The sequence below is a fragment of the Scardinius erythrophthalmus genome (genome assembly GCF_964197995.2).
Source record: "Scardinius erythrophthalmus genome assembly, chromosome: 12".
In the NCBI taxonomy this organism is placed as follows: domain Eukaryota; kingdom Metazoa; phylum Chordata; class Actinopteri; order Cypriniformes; family Leuciscidae; genus Scardinius; species Scardinius erythrophthalmus.
In genome coordinates, this window is record NC_138232.1 from 3,027,179 (window position 1) to 3,043,121 (window position 15,943).

The window sequence follows — 15,943 nt, forward strand, 5'->3', positions numbered from 1 at the left end:
CAATCAAACTTGGCTTAAGATCTAAGCAATAGATAATATAGCTTCACTGGAAAATGACGTAATCTACCGGTAAATGTCTTATTTGCAAAAGTTACTGGCACACAAACATTGATATCTACTGTAAAACAAACCTCTCCTGAAGGTGATAAGATGATCTTGTACTTTGGTGAAAATACACACATCTAGTCAATCTTTTGGACATATCTACTCAGACTTAATTATTTTCCACACTAGTAGCACAAGTCATCAAAATATTATATAATGGAAGTATATGAATTCTGAAGTCACCAAAATGTAATAATAATAATGTGTCACAAATAAGGCTGGGTATCGTTTGAATCGTTTGCGATTCTGCTTATCGATTTCGATTCTTATCGAATCCTAATTTCGATTCCAATAAGGAAAAAATATATAAAATAATAATAATAATAATAATTAGATATAATTCACATTAATTCTAAGTCTTATTGCAAAACATTTCATTGTAGCTGAATATGTATAAAAATACCAGACAAAATAACTAACGCAACTAATAGAAAATTTAGAGCATTATTAAAGACACGTAAACACTCCGTAATTAAAAAAGAACAGATAAAAATATTAGCAATCTCACAAATAAATACAACTGAACAAAGATACGATTGAGACAAACAGTGTTTTTAAGATTTTCAGGTATTCAGATAAAGAAACTGTATTCAAATGTAAAATAAAACTCCCCACTGTAAATAAAACATACAGTTACTCAGTCAAGAACAGTGACTGGACTTCCGGTAAAATGGTGGTAGGGCTGCACGATTAATCGCAATTATCCCGAAATCGCACTTAAACTGATTTGGCTAAGTGCGGTTATTTCTTATGTGCAGCTTGTCAGTGAAGCACAGCTCTGTTCCATCTGAAAGCACTGCGAGTTTGAGTTGCTTATAAGGTGCATTTGAAAAAGCAACTATTTGGTCCTGAAAATTTTTAGTTTATGTTAATCTGCATCAATGCACTTATGTTCAGTACATTTAGTTCTGTAGACATGTGAAGAGTTTATTTTCTGATTACATGTCCAAGCTTATTAAATCTGACTTAGATTTTACGACATGAAAGGCATGAATACTGTCATGAAGAGAAAAAGGATTTCCCTGTTCACCACTCCTACAGTTGTATAGATTATTTCTTAGATAAGAGTATCATATCATCTTTTACAACAAGCACGCATCAAAGTATTGTCATGTCCAATCATGCCCCCTCTTCTTTTTTCCACAGTTTTTCGTCAGCTTTCCTCCAACACTCAAACAAGCTTCACTTTCTTTTCTTCAAAAAGATAAAAAAAGATCCTACCCTTTGTCAGTCTTACAGGACATTTTCACTTTCATTTTTAAATGTCGATTTTAAATTATAGTTGGAAGAACGGGCTCTTTACTCATTCAAGGACTTATTGGCTAATATGTTAAAGTGATCAAATGGCATTTATTCATAGTCGTAACGCTTTTAATCATTTGCATCGTCTTTATAATGTTATATAAACAAATTCTCAGCCAGATGAACATGAAGTTATAATCTCTCTCCATGTTAAATAGGCGTTTGACAGGGTAGAGAGGAACACTCTTAAACAGTTTGGCTTTTCAGAAGACTTCATTTCTTAAATTAGGTTGTTAAATGATTACCCAGTAGTATCTGTGAGCACAAAAAATACATATTCTGAGTATTTCCCTTTGCAGAGAGTCACCAGACAGGTGTTTCTCCCCTTTGTCATTTGCAATAGGCGTAGCACTTTGTCAGTCTGGTAACTTTACTCGGAATGGGGTTGAGCATTAAATTTCATTATATACAAATTATATTTTGCTATATGTCTCTAATGCAGATTTATCAGTAGCCCATATTACCTCAATTTTAGAGGAGCTTGGAATTCTCACGCTATAAGCTCAACATGCATAAAAGTGATTAATTCCCAGTCTGTCTCTCCGCATAGATTATTCCTCTATCCCGTTTAAACTGGTACATGAGGGGTTTAAGTACCTGGGTATACAAGACACACGATCATTTACTGATTTGTTCAAAGCTAACTTTTCCCCGCTCTTAGGTCATTAAATCATATTTACGATTTAATGAAGTGGCCCAGTTTAACTTTGTCTTTACTGTGTTAATCTAGTTTAAATGTAATTTTTGCCATGCTTACTGTACTTATTTTTCAAATATTCCTACTTTTATAAGAAAGAGTTTCTTTGGGATAATAAAACCTCTTGTATCATTAAAGGCCTTTTCTGATCAATATCTTTCAAAATATGATGGCGGATGGCATTTCCTAATTTCTTACGTTATTATTGTGCAAGTACTGTTCAGAAAATGAAATACTGGGTGAATGAGCTAGACCCACAAAATACTCCACTGTGGGTGCAAGGAGAACAAACATGTTGTAAATTTGGTCTTCGATTATTAGTTTGCACTTCACTCCCTTTGATAGGAAACAAACACATACAGTATATAAGATCTCAAAATCCAGTAGTTGCACACACTATAAAAAATGTGTCTCAGTTTAGGAAGCATTTTGGCTTGCATTCAGCCTCTATTTTGGGCCCTACTGCTTATTTCCTCCATCCTATGTTGATTCTGCATTCCGTGTTTGGGAAGAGAATGGGATCAGGCTTTTGAAAGGTTTATTATTTAATAACACTTGCTCTTTTGAAGATCTTGAATGTCGTTTTGCTTTGCCAAGATCCCCTTTTTTTTTTGCAAATCAGAAGCTTTATAAAGAAAGGATTTAACTCCATTCCAGGGTTACTCCCTTCCTCGCCCACTGAAACGTTGCTTGATTTAAAACCAAACAGAAAGGGGCTTATTTCATGTACATACTCTATTATATCCTCTATAGATCCACCAAATTTAGATAGTATTTGAAGGGCCTGGCAGAGTGATTTGGGCATAGACTTTACAGAGAGAGGATGGGAGAATGCTAGCCTAGAAATCCAGACCCAAATCCAAAAGATTAAGGGTCTGGCATTGAGTAATGAAACTCGCCAAACTCGATGGGCGGCACCAAGCATGCATTTGAAAATGCATGCATTTAACACTACGACCAATCACAACAATACACATGGTGACGTATCCAGAGCCTCATACGCTTAGCTACCAGCGGAGCTAACTGGTAGATTAAACTCTTGCCGTATCCGGTAGGCAAAACAGCAAAAACGCCCTTCTTGCAAAGGAACGATTCGAGCGCCGTCTTCAGTTCCTCTTTTAGATAAAAAGCCAAGTCTAACTCGTTCATTGTAGCGGTCAAATCCGTTTCAAATAACTGGTGTTCATCCATAGCCATCTTGCAATGTTTATTAATGACTCTGACGTCGCAGCACTGTCGTCATCTCGACTCTGGCCCGCCTATATCAGATACACTGATGTGATTGGTGCAGCTCGGCTACAATGGCATAGTTAATGTGCATCATTACTCAATGCCAGAGTCACTCGCTGAGCAAATTCAAATTTTGCAAGACACAGTCTCTAATCTAATCTAATTCAAGATACTCCAAAGACAAACTCAAAACTAGCTAAGATTTATCCCAACGTTAGTTCTGCATGTAATAGATGTTCGCATTCACCCGCCACAACAACAAATGTTTTGTCCTAAAATAATATCTATGTAATTCCTATTAATCCTGACTTCTTAATAGCTGTTTTTGGCACTAGGGCTGATGGCATAGACCTTAAATAGAGCCTGATCCTCCACTGTAATAAAATTAAATGCCTTGCCAAAAGAGAAGTTAACTCTTTTGGCAATGCATTTAACTTTATTACAGAGGAAGAGAGATGATCCTCTGACACACAGTAAGAGAACTCAGTTCAGTGTCCCACGCTGTTCAGTATGAGAGGCGGATTTCTGTGCGCACGTTTTGGATGTGACAGAAAACAGCGAGTCTTCTTGCGCTTGAATTGTTTTAAAATGCACACAAAGAAATCGAAAAGAGGAATCCAATTCCTGACTAAGTAAGATTCCAGAATTGGAGTTGATATTACACTCCCAACTCTAGTCACAAAATGGGTAAAAAAGCAGATATGAAAATGTCATACAAAACAGCTATACCTGCTATGCCTGAAAAACAGGAAAAATGTTTCACCAATGACTAAGTTAACTGAAAGCCAAACACACACGCACACACTCATGAATAATGTGAGGAATTCAGCAGCAGCCATTGTCTTGCACACAAGCAGTTCTGGCAAACACAAAAGCGCTAATCTTTCTCGCTGATCAGCAAACACTGGCTGTCGGCTCTTGGGCTCACAACAGGTCACATCTTTTCTCTCTCTGTGCTCAGGTGGGAAAAAACAAGGAGGTAATGCTTCTGGAATCAAATTTATCTGGAAACCAAGTGCATGACAAAGAGTACAGTAGGCGGAGAGAGCAAACGGAGATGAAAAGTATGAAGGTAAAAATGGAGAGAGAAACAAATCTGCAACACATCTGCTAAACAAATGATACAAAATCTGGGTGATGCTTTAAAACTAAACTGGCTAATGCTTTAAATGGTGTCCATTTCAGTTTCATGTTGACTTCACTTTTTTCCTGATCATATTGTAGTCAATTTAGTCAATTCACATTATTTCAAATTGTTTTGAGATAATGTACATTTTGGTCTTTTATTTACAGAAAGCTAATTCATATGGACAGCTGAAGTAGTTGTATGGGATATTTTTAGAGGACTCTTTTTTTTTTTTTTTTTTTTAAAGCTTGACAGTCCATGTTCACATTCAAAGATCAAAGATTGTACTTTCGATGATATCTCATTGAGTGTTGTATTGTTTTATTGTTATATGTGTATTTAGATAACCGGGCCACCTATCTTGGCCAGGACACTCCTTGTAAGAGAGATTTTAAGTCCTCTCCTGGTTAAATAAATGACTAAAATATTGACAGAATTTTAATGTTATGCATGAATCAAACCAATTAGCAACTAATCCCCCAAAGCCGTTCACTTGGCAACTTGGCAAGCCTGAATCCACGTAAAGTTGGATGTGGATAAACCAGTTCTGCTCAACACAACAGGTTACAGAACGGGTTAGACATTGTTAATATTAAACTGCCATTACCGTTACAATCATTCTTCTGAGACAAGAAACGTGGGAGTGTTAAAGACCAAAAGAGGTGCCAAATACTGCTTGAATTGGACCAACCATTTTTCAACCTCCTTATGCTCCTCCTCTCCTCTCACAGGGTGTGTTACCGAGCAGCCAAAACACACAGTCGTGGGAGGACGGTGTCGACATCATAACAACAGCGGCTCACACGCGAAGCCATTTCCTCTCAGAAAGGCAGATGCACTGACAGTAGCTGCTTAGAGGTGGATTTCTAGTCAAGGTGGAGCACTTTAGATAGAGGTAATACGGAAGTCGGCGTCCCCGAGTACATCTGTGAATGCTTAATCACATTTCCCATTAACAGGAGTGGATACGGCTTGAGCTAAAAGGTAGGGTCACTGAATCATGGATTTGTTGGGCTGTGTCTAAAAACACTTGCTTGTGTTTCAGAAAACCAAAACATGTAGAAAAGAAACTGTGTAGAGGTTTTGTTTTCCTTGTAACTACAAATAAATCTAAGAAAAAAAAAAGAAAAAAATCTGGCATTTAATTTGATATATAAAAATACATAAAAATGTTAATCTGCATTTAAAGGCTGGTTATACACTATTAGTAAAACGACAAACCGGAAACCTGTTAATGTCTTTCCATCAGCACGTTGTTACCGCATGAAATCGATACTCTAATTCTGCTGATCTTTGATTGTACATTTACTTTTGTAAATTTAGCAGGTGCTTTAACAAGTTTGTTTGATATCTAACAACTACTCAGACAGTTAGAGAAAAAAAAAAAAAAAAAAAAAAAAAAAATCACATGAATCAAGTTTCAATACAAAGCAAGAGATTGCATTACCAATAAAAATCTAGCACAGCACAGGTGTTTTTCTTTTCAAAGTAGTGTTGTCAATTTAAATATTTTGATATGTATATCTGAAACGGTTTCAATACTCCTTTTCTGTAGTATCGATACACTGATACCAACTGTGCATTCTCTCCCCCACTTCTCTCCGATGGCAAACTGACACACACTACACCTCTCACATCCTCTCTCATTCGTCTCATTCGCTGCGGTTTAATAGTGCTTGTATTGCACATATTTTTTGTTGTGCACGCACCACTGATCTATATAAGTGGTACTGTGAGGAACATTTTTTACTTTTCCGTGGCGTATTGTGTTTAAATGGTCAAACATGTAAAAAATGCCTGTCTTGCTGGGCATTCAGGTACATAGTCAGTTTTGGAACATAAATAGTTGAAAAATAAATTGAATGTTGTGTAACTTCCTACTAAACCATTTGATTCCTTTCATTTCTGTAGTATTTCTTACCTGAATATACGATACGGTCAGACCCACCTGAAAAAACTTAAAGCCATGTTTACTTATCTTTAGGGCTGCAACTAACGATTATTTTGATAATCGATTAATCGGACGATTATTTTTTCGATTAATCGATTAATCGGATAGATTTTTTTTTAATTCAATTTGATTTTTGTTTATAACTAAATAAAACCCTAAATCAGGGTATTTATGTGTAAAAGTGTACTTTAAAAAGTGCAAAAGCCACACATTGAGTTTTACTAATATAATCTTTAATTTTTACATTTTAAACCCCAAACACAAAAGTTTGTCCAGTTTTTAAACAGTAAAACTTCTTTAAATATCCAAAATATATATAAACAAAACAAAATATTGAGTTGCGCTGCTCATATAAACTTCACATTATGAAATTAGGACACAAACATGTTTGTAATAAGATATTAAGCAGCAGATTTTGAATTCCAATGTAGAATGCGATCTGTTATTTCTTGATAACAGACCGCTGCGAAGTATAACACACCAGAAAAACAGAGCGTTGCTATGGACGCAGGATTCTAACCGTAGAGACGGAACGGACTATTTTCTTTAGCGGAAGCAATACAATCATTTTTAAATCAATAAACTCCTTTTTAAATCAATATTTTGTGTAAAATAATTGATTTATTTGGTGGGTAGCCAAGTAATAAGCTGGATTATCCCTTACATAGTAGACAAATGCTATAAAAAGAGAGCGGAATGGAGGTACGCAGCTGACAACAGGCTTGGTTAAAAGTACAGGAAAAATGATGTATTACTGCACAAGCATTCGCTGAAAACCACTGACTACAGTGACTAAAAAACAATATTTTACTGCTGCTGTTATTTAACTGCCTTTATATTTAGTGCTTCACTTTGTAAACACCATTTAATTTAACCTATTTCTGCGGTAGCGCTATTTTAATCCATCACTTATGTTGCGAGCGAACTGATTGCGCAACCTGATGCTCGATACAAAATAGATCTAGTGTGACTGTCCCGAAGTTAGTAAACAAAGCTGTTTACACAGTAGCATTGAATTCAACTAGACTATACCATTTTCACATCTTCATATAATGAGAACATACAGTTTTTGCTTGCCGTGCTGATGTTTCTCTCCGATTACTCTCTGCCATTTCGCGTGACTGCGTTGTCATGAAAGTGACGTCATCAGCAACGCTCCCCGTGACGTGAGCAGACCAACTAATCGACAATGACATTCGTTGACAACGATTTTCATAATCGATTATTATCGATTTTATCGATTAGTTGTTGCAGCCCTACTTATCTTGCGCTATCATTTGCCATTTGTTTATTTGTTCTAATTTTATTACTGACTGCTTACTTGTCTTCTTTGGTAAATGTAAGTCAACGATTCAAATAAAGCTTCCCTGTGTGGTGTGTAAGCTATTAGAACAAAATTACCCAAATTATCGAAAAATTTAGAGATCTGCATGTCGGTATATATGACAGTTTTTCCCGTGGTATTGAAAATAGTAACAAATATCAATATTTTTCAAGGTATCGAATTAGACAATTCCAGTATCGTACCAACACTAATTCAAAGTGCCTGAAACATACATACAGTACTAAGTACATTTTGCTGTAGATTAGGTACGAGTTTATAGTTCAAATGACAACCCACAGCATCCTTCCTGCAATTCTGTTGTTTTTCAACACTCTACACAATGACAAGCAGCAAGCATTAATAAGCGTTCTGTGCAGAACAAGTAGTTAATCCTTCAATAATAAAATGTATTGATAAAATAGTTTGAAATGAAATCATCTCCAATCTTTGATTTGTTATTTTGTTCATCGCAAAACACCCTTACTATATTGTGACGTTCACTATCGGTCAAAAGACATCAGTATATTAGAATGATTTCTGAAGGATCATGTGACACTGAAGACTGGAGTAATGATGCTGAAAATTCAACTTTGCAGCACAGGAATAAATTACATTTTACTAAAATGGAAAACAGTTGTTTTAAATTATAATATTATTTCACATATATTGCTGTATTTTTTAATCAAATAAATGCAGCTATGGTGAGCACAAAATACTACTTAAAAAAAATAATAATAATCTTATTTATTCCAAAGTGTACATTATACATCTTAACTGAAACTCACAGTCACACCTTCTAATGAAATGTTATGTCATACAGTGCTATCATCGAAAATATGTTCTTAAAATCCCACTACACCATTTTTTCAATCCGCTGGATGGCTTTAAACTAGAACTGATTTTGCCATATCTTAAACTTCTAAACACTACATGATGCTGATGGAACAGTGTGTGCTTTTCACTCTTTAATGTGCCAATGGACCATGTCAGCGTGCTATACAAGCCCCCGCGGGTTCATTAAACAACTTACATTACCAAGACAAAACTGATATCCACAGCTCCTTTGTGTCCAGCAACTGGGACCTTTACCAGACCTTGTGGTGAACGCAGCTCTCTGGGGCGCTATTAAAACGAACCCTCGAGGGTTTCTGTGCTTAGAAAAGAGTTACACAAGAGAGTTATATCCAGGGGGAGAAGATGTTCGTCCTCTCACTGAGATATTATATCACTATGCGTCATTATGAGAGATAAAAATGCTCCTGAGGAATGAAGACACCCTGTTCAAAAATACTGCAGATGTTTCTTCATGTACTTAATGATATGATTACTTCTGCCCATGAATTCACAAAACAGCTTAGAGGAGAGCTCAAACACGCATCTACTCTAAAGCTGCTTGGGAGTTTAATGTTCATTATCCACCTTTATGTCATTGTCTGAAGGCATAATTAGATGATTTTATAATTTTTTTGCACGTTTAGATGTTTAAACCTTAGAGTTAGAACTACTTTTCTAGGTGGGAAGGGAATTATATAGATTGCAATTAATGTTTTAATATCCCCCCTTGTTGAGATAATTGCTTGTCTGATTATTTTGCTCTTCTGTTCTGTTTTAGGAGGTCTATAGCTGCTTTTCAGATGTTGGACTATTATGGTCCAGCTTGAGAACACCAAGTGCAGTTTTCTCTTCTGCCTTGGAATCTGTGTCCTAATATGTTCTGCCATCTACCTGAAAGCCAATATATCCAATGCACCCATTCATACAAATGACAGCCAATCTCTGTCAGTCTCCAAGACCTGTGACATTCTTCCACCTGCAACTCCTGGGTTTCAATGGCAGCGAAAAGACTGTAAGAGAATCAGCTATGAGCCTAAACCAGACTCAAACTGCACTCGACTGCAGTCAGAGCTACACTTTATTATGGCACCACTGAGCAAAGAAGAGGAAGACTTTCCTTTGGCTTTCATCATCACCATACACAAAGAGCTGGAAACGTTTGTGCGACTACTGAGAGCCATCTACGCGCCGCAGAACGTCTACTGCATTCACATCGACGATAAAGCGCTGGAAAAATACAAGACAAGCGTCAGAAGCCTATCTGGGTGCTTCCCGAACATCTTCCTGGCGTCCGTCAGCGAAAAGGTGACCTATGCTGGCTTTTCCCGTCTGCAGGCTGACATCAACTGCATGAAAGACCTGGTGAAGTCTCCCATAAAATGGAGAAGAGTTATAAATTTGTGTGGCCAGGACTTCCCCATCCAGAGCAACCTGGAGTTAATCCGGTATCTCCAAGGATCTGAATGGAAAGACAGGAACATGACGCCGGGAGTCAAGCAGCCACCCAGTATGAAGCACAGGACAGTGTTTTCATATGTTGAAAAGCACAACCATGTGGCACCAAGGGCCAAAGGTCCAAAGAAGGGACCACCTCCACACAATCTGACCATTTACTTCGGGACCGCTTATTATTCTTTGACAAGACCATTTGTGGAGTTTGTCCTCAGCGACCCAGTGGCCAAAGACTTGCTGGAGTGGTCTAGAGACACCTTCAGCCCAGATGAGCATTACTGGGTGACGCTAAACCACATTAAGGGTAAGCCAAAGTGCAATAATGAGTTCAAGTCAATCGTTTTAAAGCAGCTTCACAGCAATAAACAACCAATGATGCAAACTTGATCAAATAGGAGAAAAATTCTGTTGTAAAGCAGCTCTAAAAAGATAATAGTGTCTATTATTCAGCTCAAGCAGTTCAGTGTTGATTCAATTCAGTTCAATAACAGTCAATGCTGAGAAATTTATCAGTTATGAAACAAATTTAATTCAGCCATAAAGTAACTCTAAAAAAACAATAGTGCCATCACGCAGCTCAATTTAGTTTAAGTGGTGCACATGTGATAGTGTCAGTGTGGTCAATAATCATAAGACTGGGTGGTTTTTAGAAGCGCTGTTGACTGCATGTTAGTTCCAGCAAGTGATCAAGCAAGATATGAGAAGTAATACTGATGACAAAGAACTGTTCAGAAGCATATAATCTCCAAATCATAAAACTCATCTTCCATGTTTGTTTTTTGTTTGTTTGTTTTAGAAGCACCTGGCAGCTGCGTAGACGGCGGATGGGAAGGTAACATTCGTGCAATCAAATGGAGGGACCAAGAAGGAAGTTCACACCAGGGATGTAAAGGTGCAAACACTTCTTGACTAAAACATTGGATTTATATCAAGTGGTGGGAATCTTTAGGCACCTCACGATCAGATACGATTCTGATTCCAGATTTACTATCAGCTTGCGCCAGCACAAACCCTCCTTTGGCGTTAAAAAACTACAAAGTTTTTAAACTAAAGTAAGGATTTAATAGAGAAATGCAGTGAGAAAATTAATGAAAAGGTGTGGACAGGCATTTTTGCAACTGAACTTATTGCATATGCATTTGCAGTAGTTTCCCTTTCATACGGCAAATTAATGGGCGGAGAGCATTTAAATAAATCATGCAACGTAATTTGCAATAGTCAATTTGCTGGTAATTCTGGCATTATTTAACGGCACAAAAAGCTTGTCTTAAAACATTTTGCGCTTGACATGCTGCTATAGGAGGAGAAACCACAAGAGAACAAGAGCGTGTGAGAGACTTTTCTCCACTCGTGTTTATTTACATGGAATGCCAGAGGAAGATGTTATCCGAACATATCGTTTGCCAATCCACGTTATTTTGAATGTGCCGTGCATGTTGTTAGTAGATTACCTGCAACTATTACCATCGCCTCTACTCTTTTTAAGTTAATTTGGTAGACTGCATTGGTTGTAATGGAAATTAGCAGCTGCATCTGTGACCTTTAATTTGTGCATCATCAGTAGATCCACCTCAGACCTTTCCACTGCAATCTGTTTATGGGACTGCGATCTCACGCTAATTTGCTCCGTTTAGTAAATCTGGCCCCAGATGTTTTATCCTGTCCTTAAGACAGAAGTAAAAACTTTATATACATTAATTTTGCATCATAAAAGCATTTGGTGATATAAGTGCATTTAACCACTTAAATGCAGGCTTAAGTTTATGTTGTTTATTCCGGTTACACTTTATTTTACAGTGTCCTTGTTACATGTTACATGTACTAACCATAATAATAACAGTAAATTATGCATAATTACCTGCAACTTACCCTCAACCAAATCCTAATCCTTCCCTATCCCTATAGTAAGTACATGTTGTTAATTAATATTACTCAGTACTTAAATGTATAATTACACTGTAACAATGACACCTTAAAATAAAGTGTAACCCTTTATTTTAAGGTGTCATTGTTACAGTGTAATTATACATTTAAGTATAGTTTAAAAGCAGTCCATTTACCATTTACTGTTATTACTACGGTAAGTACATGTAACAAGGACATTAAAATAAAGTGTTACCCAACTTCCCAATTACAGACTTTATTTTCCTGAGGTAGACATAGGGTTGCAATTTCGTGTGAATGGATATCAAAAAAACTGTTTGTTTCTTCAGGACAATACATCAGAGATATCTGCATTTTCGGGACTGGCGATTTACCATGGATTCTCGAAAAATATAGTATGTTTGCTAATAAATTTGAGACCGCAAGCTTCCCAGAGGCCGTGGATTGTCTGGAACTGTGGCACAGGCATAAAGTTCTCCAGCAAGCTTCTGTTCCCATTCATCCATCATGGCGTCTCACCACAGAGGTGGAAGTCAGCAACAGCACTCTCACTTTAACACCTGAGGACTGTGTCTGACCAAGCATCACATAAATGACAGAGACAAGTCACAAAGAAAGAGAATTTCACAGTGTTTACAGGCTTTTCAACTTCTGCATGCTCACAAACCTCAAAAAAACAGCAAATGTCAGTTCCCCTTGAGGTCAAACTACCATCACCACATTGTGCATGGTAGACATGAAGGATTAACATATTGTCATGACAATATTCAGTGCAACTCATGATGTTTAAATGTTGTAAACACACTGATTGTTATGTGAGTGTTGAGTATTGTGGTGTACATTTAGTAATTAATTCTATTTATTAACTGCTGTATAATGTCAATTTGTCAATTTGATAAACTGTACAATTCCTTTAAAATTGACATTTATAAAGAAGTAAATATTGTGAAATTATGATTTCAACATTGTTCACATACTTTAGCGCTGTCATTCAACTGATGAAAATCCAGCTGTATCAAACACTGTGGTCTTAATAAATGTGCCTCTTTAGTAACTTGGACAAAATTCTCTGTTACAACATGTAGCCAATGCAAATTACTTAAACTAGGCGATGATGACAGAGGAACACAATACAGCCATTAAAATTTACATCACGACCACTGTCAGACATTTAGTCAAACAGAGCCATGGTCAGAATTATTGGCACCCTTGGTAAATATGATCAAAATCAAAAATCTGTATTGTTTGTTTTTCTCTAATACACGTTGGCCACAATTATTGGCACATTATTTCCCCATCATATCTATATCCACATCAGGGTGACTAGGAACATGAAATAAACCAGCCATGACTTGAAAGAAACACAAAGGCCAAATTCTCTTAAAGGGTAACTAAACCCCTGGTCAGAGCCTGACTCCACCCACTGTCAATATTTGAAAAATGCTAGAAAAGTGGGCAGACCCCAGCGGAGAGAGAAGGGACGAACCGTGAGCGGGGGGGGCGTACACCTGAGAGTCCTGCTGTCAGACTCTAAAATGGAGTTTGCTCACAGGTTCGCAAGACGAAGTAAATATGCATCTGATGAGTTTTATCAGAGCCCGTCATTGTCTGGTTTTATCAAGTTGATGTCAATAGCGCGCGCTCTCTATATATAGGCATATTCATATTTTGCCGCTATGTGAAAAAATCCAGCAAAATGCGCCGACGCGTTTGTCGACCCCAGAGGAATAACTTTAGCCTAACCATAAATGGTGATTAAATATGATCACTCACATCAAGACGCCGCTGCTGTGGTGGAGTCCATGCAGGAGGAGCAGCGTTTGTCAATGCGTCGCTTTTCAGCGCGAGCTGTGTGGAGAAGCCCATTTCCACCTCTATTGCGTTGGAGAAGCAATCCCTCAAAAATACATGTTTCACACTCACGGTCTTCCAGGCCAAGTGCATGCAAACACTGTCGCCTATTTTCCAAGTCTGCTGGAAAGTTATGCAGTCCAGCAGTGCTGTTGCACCCAGCAACACTACACCTACGTACCCTCCTGACCACTGTACAATACAGATAAATCTACACTAGCTCATACCAAGGGCGTGGTGAGCTCGTACCAGGGGCGTGGTAGAGCTGGAACCTGCTTACGTCACCTGCCACCTTTTACGTCACTTGCCACCGCAACATCCAATAGGAAAATTCAACTGCAGTAGCCACCGTTCAACCTTAAGAGGGCAGCACTCAGACGTTTTTACACCATATATTGTAAAATCAAAACACTTTATACCCAAATGTCAAAAAAGTTACTCGAATCAATGAACAGCACTAATAAAGCCTCATTCTTACAAATCATTAAATAAAAAAAGTTGGTTTAGGGTTTAGTTACCCTTTAATCATCCATCACAATTAGTAAAACCAAAGAAAATTGTTCTGATGTGCAGCAAAAGATTGTTGAGCTTCACAAAATAGACAGTGGCTGTAAAAAAATAGCTAAAGCATTGAAAATTAATCAGGAGAAATAAATAAGAAGTTCCAATCAATAGGAAATGTTAAAACTTTAAAGTTTAAGTTAAAGAAGAGTTAAAAAAGTACCGCATTCCCACTGTTAAATTATATAACGCTTAGGGACGCACCAATCCGCTACTCAGTATCGGTATCGGCTCTGATACTGTCATTCTTTGCCGGATCGGGTATCGGTCAGAAGAGGCCGATCCAAATCCGATTTTGTACGTATATTGTGTTATTGTTAAGCCCCACCAAAGGCACACAAACATTATAAAGCATCATAAAGTTTTCGTGCACTATATTATAAGTGTTCTGAAGCCATTCTATAGTATAATGTGAGGTAGAAATGAATATTTAAGTCATTAAATTCAAGTTTAAGTAAACTCTTCCCTCAGCTGCGGCTGTCAGTCATTCTCCATCAAACAGCTCGGTCACAACAGTCCACACGTTGAAACTCTCTCCAAGATGATTCAATGTTACTTTTATTATACTTGATCTGTAGATAAAGGTCTATGGTTTCCCATAAAATGACTTTATCTTGCTGGAATGTATTGCTGTACCTTAATCATGTTACTTTCTGTCAGGTGTCTGTTCACAACAACACTGGAGTAGAGAGTATCATAATACTTTTGCGCAATGAAAGAATATTAATAGCCTTTCTTGTGCTGTCCTATCATATGTTGCTGCCTCATTAAACAGCTGTGCTATACATTTAAAAAAGTCTTAATTTTATAGTATATATAGCCATGAATGTATTTCACAACAATACAAAGAGCAATGTAAAACATTTTACCAGATTTAGTGCTACACTTATTGTCTCTTATTTGTTCCCCACTAAATAATGTTTTTTTCACTAAATGTTCAGATTTTATAAAATTATTGTGCACTCGTGATTTTTCTAGAGTAAATTTTACTGATGAATTATCCACTAATCTAGTTTATAATAGCATTTTTGTCATAGATTAAGATCATATATATTTTTGATTTGTTGTTTTTCTTTATAAAGAAGTTGTCTGTATTAAGTGGATTGTATTTAACACACAAAAAGAGTGATTATCAGTTCAACAAAGAGAATTTCTACTTAATTAAAAAAAGAACAGCGCTGGTATCGGATCGGTATCGGCCGATACTCAGAATTTTTGGTATTGGATCGGATCGGTTCTGAAAAAATGGTATCGGTGCATCCCGAACGCTGGATCTACATAGTACCAATTGGTGAAATTGTGGGCCAATTTTTCTGCCAGAGATCCTGGACATCTTGTTTAGATACATGGCATCATGGATTGAAATAGAAATAGAAATAATGGGCTGTGGTTGGATCTTCCACCAGGACGATGATCCAAAACAAACCTAAAAATTAATAAAAAAATTGGTCACTTGGTCAACCTTAACTAAAAAAATTAAGGTTCTGCCATGGCTATCCCAATCCCCTGACCTGAACCCTAGCAAACTGAAGAGAAAAGTATATCAACAAGGACTTGGGAATTTGAAGCATCTGGAGAGATTCTTTATAGAGGAATGGCCTTTCATCAGTTATCTTAGCAAAAGGA

The 15,943-nt window shown here is 37.1% G+C and overlaps 2 protein-coding genes across 3 annotated transcripts in view; one reads left to right on the forward strand and one right to left on the reverse strand.

Moving 5' to 3' along the window:
- Positions 1-15,943, reverse strand: part of rtf2 (replication termination factor 2) — a gene marked incomplete at its 5' end in the record, with an annotated part of 87,855 nt that overhangs the window by 10,921 nt on the left and 60,991 nt on the right. The window lies entirely within an intron of this gene.
- gcnt7 (glucosaminyl (N-acetyl) transferase family member 7) lies at positions 5,214-15,107 on the forward strand. Of its 2 annotated transcripts, none has more exons than XM_081380953.1 (4): positions 5,214-5,444; positions 9,348-10,325; positions 10,818-10,913; positions 12,235-15,107. In XM_081380953.1, the coding sequence occupies exons 2-4, from the start codon at positions 9,383-9,385 to the stop codon at positions 12,480-12,482; spliced, it is 1,287 nt and encodes a 428-aa protein (XP_081237079.1). In that variant the 5' UTR covers positions 5,214-5,444; positions 9,348-9,382; the 3' UTR covers positions 12,483-15,107. The 2 variants fall into 2 exon arrangements, with proteins under 2 accessions (XP_081237079.1, XP_081237080.1); XM_081380954.1 differs by having other exon boundaries at positions 5,221-5,355; positions 12,235-13,129.

Excerpts from the sequence above, each read along its gene's own strand:
- gcnt7 (XM_081380953.1), top strand. The coding sequence starts at position 9,383 with ATGGTCCAGCTTGAGAACACCAAGTGCAGTTTTCTCTTCTGCCTTGGA. Across the intron at positions 10,326-10,817 it reads GACGCTAAACCACATTAAGG|AAGCACCTGGCAGCTGCGTA; the intron begins GTAAGCCAAAGT and ends TGTTTGTTTTAG. Across the intron at positions 10,914-12,234 it reads TTCACACCAGGGATGTAAAG|GACAATACATCAGAGATATC; the intron begins GTGCAAACACTT and ends TTGTTTCTTCAG.